This window comes from Bombyx mandarina, chromosome 05 (genome assembly GCF_030267445.1).
Source record: "Bombyx mandarina strain Sakado chromosome 05, ASM3026744v2".
Classification (NCBI taxonomy): Eukaryota; Metazoa; Arthropoda; class Insecta; order Lepidoptera; family Bombycidae; genus Bombyx; species Bombyx mandarina.
In genome coordinates, this window is record NC_143212.1 from 11,900,578 (window position 1) to 11,917,459 (window position 16,882).

The 16,882-nt window shown below is 34.4% G+C and overlaps 1 protein-coding gene across 1 annotated transcript; it reads left to right on the plus strand.

Annotated features, from left to right (window-relative positions):
* The first annotated feature begins 471 nt into the window (after nt 1-471).
* LOC114251373 (uncharacterized) lies at nt 472-16,882 on the plus strand. The gene is made up of 3 exons (XM_028185603.2): nt 472-627; nt 15,516-15,713; nt 16,100-16,882. The coding sequence occupies exons 1-3, from the start codon at nt 607-609 to the stop codon at nt 16,721-16,723; spliced, it is 843 nt and encodes a 280-aa protein (XP_028041404.2). The 5' UTR covers nt 472-606; the 3' UTR covers nt 16,724-16,882.

Consider the following 16,882-nt stretch of genomic DNA (forward strand, 5'->3'; position numbering starts at 1 on the left):
TTAAAATACGCAACACAGACATTATAGAGATGTTATAACGTCATAATTTATCTTTGCTGTCGACATAGACGGTTTAGTGTGAGAGCCCTTGCGACATTTACAGATGAGTTTATTGACATGTTATGTATTTCGGTCACATGTGATCCACAGAATATGTTTATTAAATACTAATAATAATAAAATTAGTAATAGTTGGTCGTCTGTGACCACGAAGACTGTAAGGAGTTCGAAAAGTCGGATGTAAAAAAAATCAAAGAATCCTATAAAATATGATTGGTAAATCTAGGATTATTATCCTGTAAAAAAAAAGTTTGTTAATTGTTACAGTTTTGTTGGCCATAATACTATTACCATAAAAAAAAGATAATTAAGGACACGCCAGACAAATATAGTACGAAATGCAAATAATTTCTGAGGGTCAAACAGATAGCAATCTCAATTAAAATCATAATGATACATATTTAAAAACTGATATTATCTCATTCGCTTCCGATTATTGTACTTTCACAGTCGTATCTAGGTAAGCGTAGCTTCGGTGGTGGCAACCGAGGTCCGCAGCCGCAACCACCTGGTCACCATTCTACCACCACTCGCCGTAGCGTGAACATGGTGAACCTCTCAGTGCGCGTGAGTATTAAATAAACTTTGTAAATGTTTTTTTTTGACATACGCGTTCGTCGTCTTGTACGAATGAATTACAACTTTGAATGGTCGCAACTTTGCTACAGTCACAATTTAGCGTTTTTCGTTTCAATGGGATCCGATGTTATTATCCACTTGGTGTTTGACAAATGATTGATTTGTAAATTTGTGACTATTATGCTACTGCCAATAATGAACAACAACGTGCTCATATCTTCTCATTATATGTGTTTTATACGAAGTTGATCAACATTCATTCATTTCCGTCGAATAGCACTGAATACTGTGCAGAAACTGGCCATTGTTAGATACATTCGTAACGGATACAGATGTCAAATCAACTCGTTTTTGTTGTTCATTTCATTGGAATTGTTCAGGTTAATATATTTAGATTTAAACTATATTCGAATTGTTTTAAACTTTCGCGGCTATCTACAGACATAGACTATGATTTAACGGGTTTTTCTCAGAATTTCCCATTTAATGGGCTCCCGATATTTCGGCTCTGTTGCAAGCATAATCTTTCTACCGGGATTCATGTACAAGATCGTGGTAGCCATTAAATAATGCAAAAAAATATATGCAAAATACTTTTTTTTTGTATCTGTGGCTTGAACTAAAGCCTTCATGTCCGTAACCCACGGTGTGGATGAGGATATTGTGCTAGCTAACGTATTTTTCACTTGAGATATAGTTATGTTTTTCAGTATTCATAACGGTAAATAGTTTTAACTTCGAATTCCTGGAGCATCATTAACCCGTAACAAATTTACCCGTGTTCTTTAGTTTTTAATCAAGACACACATTGTATGTATTCATAGTAGACTAAATTCTCCAAAAAATCCACTCTTTACTGTACTTAAGTCATTTCCTCTCGTTATACGCCAATCAAATCATTATACCTTCAATTGTATTGTTTGCTAGACAATACTGTTTTTGTCTCGTTGCGTTATAAATTATTCGTATTCCATAGTTTTTCGAACTCTAAAATTTATTCGTCTCGCAAGAATTGCTTTCATAAGCTGACTCACATATTACTCGCTCTTACTCTTAGTAGGTACCGACAGACTTCGCAAGTAAGGACAATGTATTACCACCCAATAAGTAATTACAACGGCGGTAAATTCCAAGGAAATAATTTATTTAATGCAGTCGAACAACTATAGTATCCTTAAAAATATGTTGTCTTCAACATTTAAATGTTATGTTAGGAAATAGGCTCATCTATTACAAATAACAACATTCTCAAGATGAGACGTTTTTAAGTTTACATTAAGCTGGCTGATTGAGCTAACCAAAGCGATTTACAAAATTGTAAATGTAATACAAACAATCGAACATATGTTATACATAATAATATGTAAAAGGTATATAAGATGAACGCTTTCGGTGTCGCAACTGTCGCTTCAACGTAAACGGAAAGCAGCATTCATTTACTAAACGCATAAAATATAAAGTAAACGTCCTACATTAAAGCTGCTTTCAGACTACGCTATACTATAGTGCCATATAGTATAGCAGCGTATACTTAGCCAATTATAATTATATAGTACAGTACAGCGTGAACGTGTATATAACAATAAATAAATAAATAAATAATAAATAAATAAATAAATTTTACTAACAGTCACGCCACGTTAACTGGTCCCGTGATAAGTTCGTAAAGAACTTGTGTTACAAGTACCAGAGAACGGAAATAAATATAAGATTTTTATTATACACATATTTAATATACATCCATAACCCTGGAAAAGACATTTATATTTATCATACAAATATCTTCCCTTGGCGGGATTCGAACCCGCGACCCCTTGTGTAGTGACCATGTCACTTACCACTACACCAGACGGCCGTTGTGTATGACAATGTATGGTGTGTGCGATATTGTTGTGCTATGAGCTATTATATTATAGCGTAGTCTGAAAGCGGCTTAAGCGGATTCCCAAACTAGACTACGATTTTGGCTTTACCTTGGAAGACGGACTAGAAAAAAATCGAACTTATTCGTTACAATAGGTTTTTCGGTGAATTCGTTTTCAAAAAAGGTTCGTATATTATAATATGTATCTTCAAACTGAATACTCAGTGCAATATTTCTAGTCTCGAACATGCGAGACACACCTATAACATAAGTGGCACACATTATAATACTGGCTACAAAAATATAATATGTATTTGTAAAGTCGACGTTAAGAATGTTTTTGTTTTGCAAAGTATGTAACGCATATCCACGTTGGTATTCAGTAACCGTTTACCAGATACTAGGTAATATGTACATACTTTTTTCAATATTATAAATGTTAAAGAGTGTCTGTTTGTATGTTTGTTTGTCCTTTTTTCACGTTGCAATGAAGCCACGGATTGACATGTTTTTTAAAGTGGTATCAGAAGAGTGTCATTGGCTATCATTTCTTCTGAAAAAAACATCTCATTCAGATGGAAAACTGACACTAATGCTTTTTCTTGGCCATGCGGGCGAAGTCGAAGCGAAATTTGTAAAATTTATTTATCAACCTCAAATTCCGGGTATTTTCTTATTGCATGAAATATATACATTAAAGATCCTTAACTACATAAGTTGTAGGTTGAATTCGAGTATCACTAAATTGAACTAAACAATAATTTATTTTGTCACAATTCCAAAGCATTATTGTTTTATTGACAACAATGTGTGTATCATCGAAAATGTCGTTAGAAAACATTTGTGAAATTATTCTTTATACTTTCTGTGTAAAATTTTCAAGTATAATGTCGTATCATTCTATAGTTCATAATTTCACTAGATGAGTAACAATATCATGAATTAATTACCATCTGTGCATAATCTAAACAAAGTCCAGTGCACATAGAATTTAATATGCCCAAAACAAAACTAACATAAGGCTAGTTTTGGTAATGGCATGGTAACATGGTAACGGTAACATGCTACGAATAAATAAGGTAACATGGTATCACTTACAAAATTATTAATTCCAGCACGGAAGTACTTTTTGAATACGCAGTCGGTATGCAATGTACTATTAAAAACGGAATTATGCAAATTCATATTTACAAAATTATATTAGTACAATTAATTGTGTTTAAGCATTCTAATTTTCTTATCTCTTAAGGCTATCTGCTTAGTTTGAAACAAAGAGAATAGTTGATATAAGGGGAAGCAGTGATATTAGGTTTACAAAATTGGCGGAATCACAAGCAACTATTACAGAACTATTACCGATTATTACAGAAATAAGTTGAATTTCAAAGCTTTGTATTGCTGGCCTCCTCTAGCAACGGCAACTACTTCAATCAATTGATGCGCTGTATCCCTTCCCTTCCCTTAAGGCCTTAGATTATTTTTAGGCTATGCTTTTAAAAAAATATCTCAGCTTTTTTTATAGTAGAAACGTATTACATAGTTGAGTATAATAATAATAATAATAGCCTTTTTATTCCTAAACATAGGGTTACAAGAGGTCCCTAAGTTCGGTGTGCCTTTTGGCATAGGCCTCCTCCAATTCCTTTCAATGGGTCCTGTCCCTTGCTACTCTCAGCCAGAATGATCCCGCTGTCTGTTTCAAGTCATCTTCCAATCTCCTGACTTGACGACCCCTACTTCGTTTGCCATCTCTTGGTTGCCAGAGGGTGACTTGCTTGCTCCATTTGTTAATGGGGTAATTAGTTGAGTTTATCAGATATTAAATATATAGTGAATGAAAGACTGTGCTAGATAGTCTGTACTGCACTAAACTGGTCAGAATCTGAACGGGCATTTGTAAGCTATCGCATTTAAATGACCGAATCCGTTCGGTTCAACTTTTACGTAAGATTCCGGGTGTCTTCTTATTGAGTCATGTGCCTGTTTGTGTTTTGATGAGGGTATTGTGACATTTATTTCAACTACATACGCTCAATTTACAACTACAACAAACACTTATTAATGAACAGCTTGAATGAAAAACAATAATATTGTAACCCGTGAAATTTTAATTAAAGGCCAATTACCTAGGCTTAATAGAGAAATAAACTCCTTTCTACTCCTAAAATTAGTCTTAAATAAAATAAAGAAAATTAAGCCATAGTCTACTCGTTAAAGTTATAGAATTTTCGCAATGTCTTATAATAGTAAATAAGGAAATAACGAACTTATTGAGATGATCCGTGCGCAAGCTGATGCACAAACGAAAGTTTATTGACCTCTATAGCCTTGATACGAGAATGCAAAACGATGTAAGACCTCGTAGTGAATTCACCATTATTCTCTTTCCTTCTTAATATATTCCTTATAACATATTGCTCATTTCTTTATTTAAATAGAGCTTTGTTCATTTTATGACTTCTAAATCGTAATCGCTTATAATATAATTTACAAATTATATTATAATTTGTTACTAGTTTTTCCCTTTCTTGTGTTCTCCTTAGAATTGGCCACAAATTCCGCGTAATTAAATTATCGATATATTCTTCATTCGTATTGTTGCTTGTTTTAATAACAACAATTCTTAGACGTTCCTCGATTTTCGCCGTCCAAGTTTTTTATTAATTAATTTTAAATAGATTAACAATGACATAAACTTCTAAAACACACAATGCTCAATATTCGCAAATTCTAACACTTGATACAATCGTTTATTAACCAAAGTAATGAGCAATGAACAGGCTAATTCACTTACGTACATAATTTAAAATTAAATTAGGCGGAAATTCCAGTTGGAACCTTCGTGCAATTTATAATTTCCTTTATAATTTCCTATCTTTGTACAGTTACAACAGATGGATAGGATGAGAGAAACAGTGAGAAAATTACAGAAGAGTCACGTATTTCAACTATGAGAGAACGATTGAGAAGAAGAATGAATTGCCCTTAGAACCTTATCGAGGATTGTTTTACAAAGACCATTCATATAAGATATCGAACTAGGTTAAGTGTTGTTAACTATGAGAATGTACACAATACATCCTTAAACTACAAAAAGGTATCTCTGCAAATATTTAGATCACTATATTGTAAGAGTCTTACAAAAAAAAATGAACTCGTTTTTACAATAACCATTGATGCTGACATTAGTACGCAGAACATACTCACAATGTATTGCTGAAGACACGACAAACAATGTAATGAATAACAAAGCGACATTTCGAAGAAATTGCCGCCCGGTAAGGCTTTTGCAATCGACATTGTGTATAAAGGTACAAATATATGAGAGATATATATGAGAGAGTAAATACGTTGTCTTATATGTTTGTTAATGTTTTAATAATAATTATAAAATAGGGTGGTATTCGACTATGGATTTGTTTCTTGCCGATTGTCCTGATACATAATTTTTTTATTTTTTTTGATTCATGTGGTTTTACTAATAAAGTGACTATTTTATGGGAAGCTTCTAACTGCTATCGATAAAGATCGACGCTCAAAAATCAGCTACCGGTTAAATTGTATGGCACAATCAAATACCGCCTCATAATTTTTTTAACGCGTTCCATTTCTTAGACCTTGTTGGCTTTGGTCAAGGCGGCGCCGGCATTGTGCCATTTCCGGATCAAAACCGGACACGACATCGAACCTTATACTATTTACTGCCCAATTAAGTCTGTACTTGTACTTCTCTCGAGTTAATACACTAGGAAGTTTCCACAGCTAAGGATCTTAACTTACTGGCGGACTGTCTTCAACCAGATAAATATGAAGGTATAATTAAATTAGAAAATGAATAAATTAAAGCAGAATACTTAGTTGGCCATAAATACTGTTACAATTAAAAATAAACAAAATATTAAATTTGAATTGGAATCTGTCATTTTTAAATGCAATTTTTAAAACTCTCCATACGCTTGGTATTAGTAAAATGTTTCTGTACCGGGCTATTGATAGGTGCAATGAGACCTTCTCTGTTTGTGACAGAAAAAGATCTGGCCGTCCACGTAGTGTTCGTACGAAAAAGATGGTCAAAGCAGTAAGGGAAAGAATTCGAAGAAATCCTGTCCGAAAGCAACAGATTTTATCTCGGGAGATGAAGATAGCACCTAGAACCATGTCGCGTATTTTAAAAGATGATTAGGACTTGCAGCCTATAAGAGACGTACTGGTCATTTCTTAACTGATAATTTAAAATAGAATAGGGTAGTAAAATCGAAACAACTACTGAAGCGGTACGCAAAGGAGGTCATAGAAAATTTTGTTACGGATGAGAAATTTTAACAAATAAAATGACCGTATTTATGCTCAAAGCTCTAAGGAAACTTCCCAATTAGTCGACAGAGTGCAACGTGGGCACTATCCGACTTCAGTGATGGTTTGGTGGGGTATTAGCTATGATGGAGTGACTGAGCCATACTTTTGTGAAAAGGTATCAAAACATCGGCACAAGTGTATCAAGATACCATTCTTGAGAAGGTAGTGAAGCCCTTAACAATACCATGTTCAATAATCAAGAATGGTCCTTCCAGCAAGACTCGGCGCCAGGTCATAAAGCTCGGTCTACGCAGTCTTGGTTGGAAACGAACGTTTCGGACTTCATCAGAGCTGAAGACTGGCCGTCGTCTAGCCCCGATCTTAATCCGCTGGATTATGATTTATGGTCAGTTTTAGAGAGTACGGCTTGCTCTAAACGCCATGATAATTTGGAGTCCCTAAAACAATCCGTACGATTGGCAGTGAAAATTTTTCCCATGGAAAGAGTGCGTGCTTCTATTGATAACTGGCCTCAACGTTTAAAGGACTGTATTGCAGCCAATGGAGACCACTTCGAATAAGCTTATTATACTTTAAATTATTTTATATTTATGTATTAAACTAACACCCTGTAAAAGTAATAAATATTATTTGCAATAGATTTTTTTTTCCTTTGTCTCAGTATTTATGGCAAGACTAGGTATAATAAGACTAGGTTACAGGCCAAATGTTATTGGTCACGTGTTGTGGGTGGTCCCGTGTTGTATTAGGTAGCGTGTTGTGGGAGGTCTCGTGCTATAGTAGGTCGCGTGCTGTAGTAGGTCGCGTGTAATAGTAAGTCCCGTATAATAGCAGGTCGCGTGTTGTGGTAGGTCACGTGTTATAGTAGGTCACGTGTTGTAGTAGGTAACGTGATGTGGGATGTCGCGTGTATAGTAAGTCGCGTATTATAGTAGTTAGTAAAATGCAATAATTCTAAATTAAAAACGAATTTTCATAAATATCTTCTTCTGTTTTAACAAATCTCTAACGCATACTAAGGCCCTCATGGAAAGACTTATTGATAAGATCGAATGTTATCATCGATAATTGACAATTTGCTGTCTATAAATAAATAGATAATAATAGTCATAAATGACGCACAATATATTAGAATTTCAAAACATGATATAATATGCAGATTGATTCAGAACGTTTCGTGACTATGTTATTATTAAGAGAATATAATATGTTTGTTCTACCTATGTTCACGCTATCATATAGATAATATATTATTTACAAAACGTTCTTATCGTAGAATGCAGAGATAGTGTCATGGTTTTGTTTTTCCCGAAAACTGTAAAGACAGAATATTTAACCATAATACGTTATCAATACCTTTAGGTGCTTGGTCATCTATATATTAATACGTGAAGCAAAAACTTTGTATCCCTTTTTACGAAAATTGCGCGGACGGAGGAGTATGAAATTTTCCACACTTATAAATAATATAGAGAAGAAGTGCACAATGCAATATATTTTTTTAAATAATGCATAAAAGATACATAAAATCAATAAAGAAAACATTACACACACTACATACCATGTATTTGACGCACACACGCATGCATACTATTTATTGTCAAACTTTTGTTCTTGACGTCTGTTGTCAAATTGAGAATAGATTAAATATTTTTTGTCTTTGTTAATATTTTTTATAGTGTAGCCTTGGCGAAATTTGTGATTATAGAAGTATAAAATACAATCATAATAGTGTACAAACTTACAATTCCAATTAATTATAGTCGAATTTCGACTACTGCGGGACCTCTTGTTTACTTTAATTGGAAGAGGAGACTTTTATAGGGTGGCAGCAGCGCGATATGAATAGAGTACGATATGCAACTGATCGTCATGACTAACTCTTGTTAAAAAATTCCGACTGAGAAGAAGTAGACATTTAGGGAAACGCTTAAGAGAAGAATAGTTAATTATTTTTTTTAAATTAATACATTTAATGTATTTTAAATTCAAACATGTGAGTCCTGAACAAACGACAATTTTTAAACCGCCTTTTTTGGCTCTAATAACTTAAAGTACCTTTTAAGTGCAGAGGTAATTACCTAAATGTGTGTATATTAGGCACGCCCATGTTCCTTTGTAGAAACGTTTCGAAATACATGTGCAAATACATTCGAAACAAGACATGTTAGTGAACGGGTGTGGACATGACACATACTTCATGTACCTACATTATTTGAGCAGGACTTACCACAAATGCTAAGACATGTCCTAACCAAGGGAATGCAATTTTTAGAAATAATTCAGTAACCAAAAAATGTCTCGTTGGCAACTTCCATATGGATTGTAATTTTTTTTTTATTGCTTAGATGGGTGGATGATCTCACAGCCCACCTGGTGTTAAGGGGTTACTGGAGCCCATAGACATCTACAATGTAAATGCGCCACCAACCTTGAGATATAAGTTCTAAGGTCTCAGTATAGTTACAACGGCTACCACACCCTTCAAACCGAAACGCATTACTGCTTCACGGCAGAAATAGGCGGGGTGGTTGTACCTACCCGTGCGGACTCACAGGAGGTCCTACCACCAGTAGATAGTTGTATTGCTTAGACATAGTCGAAAACCATAACTGGTATATAAACAGCTTAAGATTAATTTCTTTCTCGCAAAGGGTCACTTAAGAAATCAAGAATATATATTACATCTACTTCAAGTAAGTCTTTCAAAAAATAATGCCGAGTATATTGAGCAACCAGTATATATTACTAATGAATAATGAATTTTTCGGAATTTCAGAATGGTAGCGAACGGACTATTTGATGGTCTTAGGTACAACGAATATTTCAATCTAACATATGAATGTCTCATTGTGGGTCACGGTATTCATGTGGCGGTAAATCTTGATTCCTATACTCATTAAATATCAGGTGGGTAAATAATTGGACCACCTTCGCAATAAACAAAACCTATAAGCAATTCGTTAAATAATATCTGTAGTACTTGAAAACATACTGAATGCAATTAGGCCAATGTGCTTTTAGTTGCAGGTGTGTGGATTTAATGGCCTCACGCACAAGGCTGCTTTAGATTTATATCGGACTATAAATAGATATAAGTCTTATTAGTGTGCGCTGCCTAAAGCTCAATCCTTACTCTCTGAACTCCATTGGCGATATAAACTCTTGTCAACCTTACTTGACTAATTTAATAATCTGAAAGTGACTTAAGTTGCATCAAAATCTTTAAATGAGATTCTTTGCTTAAATATCATATCTAGAAAACATCGCTTTGAATCTTCATAGGAATTGAATTATCCAGAATATTTATCATTATTCATAGGTCGTTGTTCACAAAGTAAAATTTCTCACGGTACGTTTTATCCGAGTTGATAAATAGACCTAATCGAACAGATTGTTCCATGACAAATTTGTGGTGTCAAGGACCTTTCGGATTCTATTAAGCTTTGAACATTTGAGTATCTATTTGAGGTATATAATAACCTTTGTGTTTCAGCTTTACATTCGTAAGAAAGATTGTTGGATAGCTTAATGATAATTTAAAATATCGGCTTAAAATATTCCATATTATACAACGTGATTCGAATGTTGCCGAATGAAATAATACTACTATTAAATGTACCATTGCTTTATCTTTGTTTATTGAAATGAAAAAAAATGTATTTTATTAATTTGAAACGTATGTTTAATAATGTTGTAATGTTCTTCTTCTTCATACGGTGGCAATGAAAACCTCTTTCTTTAACAATAATATCACTGCAAACGTACAATGAAAATTAATGACCAAATTCCAAAATATCTAGCAATTTCTTTGTTTACGTAATAACAACTTATTTTTCTTCGTCGCGAATCGATAAAAATAATATTAATTTAACAGTTTAATCTTGAGTTTAAGTATTTAATTTATTATTTCTTACGTTTTGAATACTTTACAATTTTCGTGACGCTGACGAATGAGGTCTTATTTTTCGTTTTTTGGATATTTTACTAATTACCGTCTTAACTTGAGCTTTCTGTTATCCGAAGAATAGGCAGCGGCGTTCTCAGAGTATTATACCAGCATACTGCGAGTAATAATCCGTATTTACTGGTGGTATAGTGTATTGAAATGTACAACCATTCTGCTCAAATTAGCGGAAATCTGCCGTGAAACAGTCATATAATTAAAATATACAATTTAAATGAGACATTGACATCACATCTCAATCGGTAACCATTTCATATCAAGTGGACTAAGAGCTTGTTTTCTTATCTATTTATCTATAAACTAGCGGCCCGCTCCGGCTCCGCTCGGGTCTTGAACAAAAATTTCAACGATATTTGACGTTGTTTTATTTTTTTTAATAAAAGAACACTTATTGCGGCATAACTATAATGGTTAGACATATGCTGTCGTGACTTTTTGTAAATAATAATGTACTCTACAAAGACGTAGTACATTATTTTATTCTATCATCAATAGTTTTCGCTCAGTGTTTTCGCAGGGCACGTAATGTAAGAATATTTTAGGAAATTTTTTTACACCTTGGGTTACATTATTAGAAATTTAGTAAAAATCCCTAATTTTTTCAAAAAAGATTATAAGCCATGTCACTCGGGAATACTGTAGCTTTCAAACAGTGGAAGAATTTTTCAAATCGGTTCAGTAGTTTTGGAGCCTGTTCAATACAAACAAACAAAACCAATCTTTCCTCTTTATAATATTAGTATAGAAAATCTATAAGATAATAAAATTGATATTTTCGTTTCTTTGTACACAGAAAGAAATGACAATACCTTAAAGACTGGCAGTTAATTTAACTTTGGCCTTTGTCTACGATAAAAGGGATTCAGTTGATTAAACGATTATAAAGTACAACAGATATAATGAAACTAATATTTCAAACCTGGGAACAATGAACGTAATGTATCTATTTAATGCTCATTTGATAAAAATAGATTTTTTTTATCTGCAAAACATATCGTTCGAGTCATAAATTTAATTGGCAAAACTAGCTAGAGGTTGTTACCAAATTTAAAAAAAGAAAAAAAAACATCTATTACATGTACTTTACGCTTCCGGCATTGATGTATTTCTACATGTAAAGCAAATCAATAAATACATATTATCTATAATACGTAATGACAAATACTTTGCTTAAGGAAATGTGTATTAAAATGAATAAGTAATGAATACTGTTCAAGGTAAACACTAATTGCGTTATTTAATGCAATTCAAAAAACTAGTTTGAGTAGTGAAAAAAGTATACGCTCATGTTCCACGGGTTACTGTATAATAGAAGTTTAAATAGGTTTACCATTTTTTATTGATTTAATTTAATTGATAGATTGACAAGCGTACGTCCCTCATGGTCTCAACAGTTTTATGGCACAAATCAATGAAACAGATACTTAAAAAATGTATTTTATTTTCATTTATCTGGAGAACTAACACTAATCTTTATATATCTTATTTAGCGGTAGGCAGCGGCTTGAAGCGGTAGGCAGCGGCTTTACCGGTAGACAGCGGCTTGGCTCTGCCCCTGGCATTGATAAAGTCCATGGGCGACGGTAACCACTCACCATCAGGTGGGCCGTATGCTCGTCTGCCTACAAGGGCAATAAAAAATAAATAAATAAACAATGCCATATACATCTTGAGCTCTCTAACAACTTGTGTTCTAGTATCTTTTTTTCCTAGCTCTGCTGATAGCCTTGTGAGGCTATTTCAGCTTCGCCCTAACGTGTAAGTGAGCTCACGGGGCTCAAACCGGAGTGTTGCTAACACTGACCCTAACAAGAGCAGTGCTTCGCAGAATCTACCACCGGATCGGAAACGTGACCCACTACTGAGAAGATCCGGCGAGAAACTCAGTGGGCTGTGTCTGTGGGATCGTATGTTTAATACTACTTCACAACAGCTTATTTTATGAAAATTTTAGATTTATATATTTCTTCTTCTTCTTCGTGCCCTTATCCCAGATTATGTGGGTTGGCGGCGCAACCTGTATTCTTAACATGCTGTTTAGGATTTGACATAAGTTATACGTCCGGCCAGGCTACCTGACGTCAAGCCTTCTTTGGTTATATCTCCAGATATCCATTGCTGTTTCTTCTTTTGTTGCTATCTTTTACTTCATCTGTTTTTAGTTCAACGATCTCTATTTGATTATTATAAATAGTTACACTAAAATTTATATTTACAAATACTAAAAGTCTAAAATGAAATTATTCAGTAAAACTATAGACTTAATTTATAATAACAATAAAAGAGGAAAAATAAGAAACCAAAGTAAATATTGACGCCGAATGAACTTGTAGGGACTTAAAATTGTAATTTCGACTTTAAATAGACTGGGATGTGTTTTCGTTGAGCTACTTTACAGAAAAAGCCAAGGATTAGCTATTTGTTTGGAATCTATTAATGGCGTAATGTGATTGATATCTTTGACATATCTGTAGCAATTTACAGAAGAAATCAAATAAAATTTCGTTACGTTAATTCTATGTACACTTCATACTGTACATTCCAGATTGAAATAAAATAATGAGAATATGATGTTAACCCAAAGCACTTATTTAGATTCATTACATTTTTTACATTCAGTACATATTACATATTTTACATTCAGTATTCAATTAGGATAATATAAATAGTAATTAAAACTTCAATTAATTGTGTATTACTCAAGCGATTCAAATCAAGGGCACTCATTAACAATTGTATGTAGCTATATAACCTTAATTAATAGTCTTTGTAAGTAAGCTTATAGTTTAGTTTTCCCTGTGTCGCAACAAAACCCTGAGTCAAAAAACAAACAAGTCAAACTGTCTTTGAACCTAAGCCTTTATAATTTCAAAGAAACAGTCGAAACTGGAATAATATTTTAACTCTTTACATACATTCATAACCTAAAGTATCGAGAATGGATGATTTGTTTATGGTTTCAATCTCAATATTTTGTTTCTTTTTTCTTGTTGTTGGCACAACTGTTTTCCTTTTTGGTGGAGAGTTTGAATTGCTTCTGTTATTTACATTAAATATCACACCTAGTGTATAATCCGAATTTCATAATGGATAAAAATATCGAAATTTTGCATCGCCAATGAGATTTCGTGTTCGGAGTCACTGAAAATGCTTACAGAAGCTTAAGTGCTTTTCAGGATATTATCAAAACAACCCTTCTACTGATATCTGTTCATAACATATTTATAAATACTGATACCGCACCCCACGCTTTTTTTACAATAAAGTCATTTTTTTCTTACACTACTTTTAATTCAAATTTATTAAAATTTATTTTCAATTATTCAGTTGGATTTTCTATAAAAGCGTATTTTGTTCGTTTTTTTTAAACTATTATTTATTTTTCATATTTTAGTTGAATTTCAATTTTTTCTAATTTTTTTTAATATTGAATTGTCGTCGGTCCTTAATGAGTATACCAAATTTCGAGTTAATCCGACGTTTAAAGGAGATCAAAATAATGTTCAAAGATTCCGTTACAAACATACATACATACGTCTGAAGCTAATAATAAAAGCGTATTAATAACCACTTGTGTTTGAAAAATGTTGCCGCTCGGTTTTCTCCAAAAACTCAATCGCTTATGAGTCGCTGAGGACAAGCTAGAACGAGTCAATTTTTTTTATTGACCTTCTACGCCGACGAGCACACGACCCACCTGATGGTGAGTGGTTACCGTTATACAGTACCGTTAACCTATCTTTTTCTGGCCGGGGGCCGAACCTCCTACGGGGTCTTCGCGCCTAGAGGGCACGCGGGGTATGTGGGACTTAACGATCCTCAGATGTTGGGAGCAGACCGCGGGCCCAAGGATATTTTTAGGATACGCCGACCGGGGTATTGTTCTAACCAAACTCCAAACTCCATGAAAATATTATTAACGGCCGATAACGAGACGTGGGCTTACTTGCTTGACATGCAAGTTTTTCAACAAGTTTCGAAGTGGTGTCTTCCAAGTGAACCAAAACCGAAAAAACCACGCTAAATTCGGTCAAAAGCCAAAGTCATGTTGACGGTTTTCTTTGACTATCATGGTGTTGTTCACTCGGAATTCTTGCCAGAAAGTCAAATGGTAAATAAATAATATCATTTGACCGTTATGCGACGTTTAAGAGAGTAAATTCGATGAAATAGGCCAGATTTGTGGAGAGAATATTCTTAGATTTTCGATCACGAAAATGCACCTTCGCACAAGGCCATTATTGTAAACGAATTCTTGAGCAGAAACTCAACAAATACCTTCGAGCAACCACTTGTTCACCAGATATGGCTCCAGCTGATTTTTTTCTTTTTCTTATACTCAAATTGCCACTTCGTAGCATTAGTTTTCATTCGGTAGGAAAATTCGCAGCTAAAACTGAACTCATTTCCGGAAACAGCGATTTAAAAATGCTTTGCTAATTGGATTATTTGCTTGCATAGCTGTATTCATATCAAATCAAATCAAATCATTAACATTCTGTGTATTATTGATCTTTTCCAGGTACTTTCTTGACAGAGTAGTATATTTGATTTGTAGCAATCCTGATCTTTAAATTTATAAATATGCACAAATAGCATACTAATGTATGTAACCTCTGTTATTTTTTCGTTGCTTAAAAACACTACAACTAGAGCTCACGTAGAGCTCACGTAGAAAGTGATATAAATTACGTTCTGAAACTAATAACTGTCGTTTTTTAATTTCAGTTGCTGACTATATTTGCGGTCGGGGTATTAGCGGACCCTGCGCCCGGGAGGTTTCCGAAAGTGTACAACGCCCTTATCACGTCAAATCAGAACTTGGAGCCGAGCAAGGCATTCCCCGTATATCAGCCAGTTCTCCACCAGGCATTTTCGTTTCCGTTCCAAGACGCACTCTTCTATGGTGACTTCCCAGCAAATAACGTGAGCATTCTACCAGATCTGTGATAAAACTGCACTCAATTTATTTAAGTCTTTATACGAATTGGAATGAAAAAGAACTGGAAAAGAATGGAGAAACAAAGCCAAGGATAGGGAAGAGTGGAGTAAGCTGGAGGAGGCCTGTACCCGAATGGGGTTCCAATAACACAAGTTTATATTTAATTTTGTAATTTTTTATTTGATAACGTGTTTTTTTTCTTTCTTTGTTTTTGGAAAAAAAATGGGCTTACTATTATTATTATACGAATTAACTGACTGCGTTCGCAAATAAAATACTATTGATTGCGATTATCAGAACATTGATTGATTTAACATTAACACAGAATGGGTTCGTTTCTTAAATTAATATAAAATCAAAATAATTTCAGGGTTTTGCTCCACCTGTTGAAACCAGAGACCCACAACCATCAGAAGCTACCCCAACAGTAGCACCTGAGAGTGTCAGTGAACAGGCTCCTTCTTCCACCGAAACACCACCAGCACCATCTCCGGAAACTAGCAGTCCCGCTCCTAGCGAAGATGATAAGACAGCAGCGCCATCACTTCCGCCGTTACCAAGCACTCAATCCCCTATTCCTTTGAACGAATTTGGTCTTCCACCTCAAGTACTTCCTATAGGACGACTCGATGGCTTTGGTAGCCCGGCATACGGAGGTTTTTCTCAAATCGGGCCATACCCATATTCATTCCCCGGTTTGAGATTCTACGACCCCTTCGACTCTTTCTCGATAAATTCTTTTCCTAATTTCCCTTTGTACAGACCTCTTACCAATGTTTTGGGTCAAAACGTTCCGCTCATTCCTAATAACGGGCCGAGCGAGGCCCCTGCCACCGAAGCTAGTATTCAAAGTACGGAAAAATCGGTACAAACTCCCCCTCCTGAGCCAAGCGATCTTAACGTCTTAAATTACTCATCGAAGGATCCCACGATACCTGACGTACCACCACCACCGTTGCCGCAAGGAGGATTGAAATCTGACAAAACCGAATAGTTTAAAATACTCGTAGCATGTAGCTTAATATTTTTTTTTACATCGAATTGTGGTACAACCTAAATTAGGCGAAACACCTGAATTTAACGTAAGTGTGCGAAAGTGCATACACGCATGACGAAATGTAAAGTAAGACATAAAAGTTCCTGGTAAATTTTA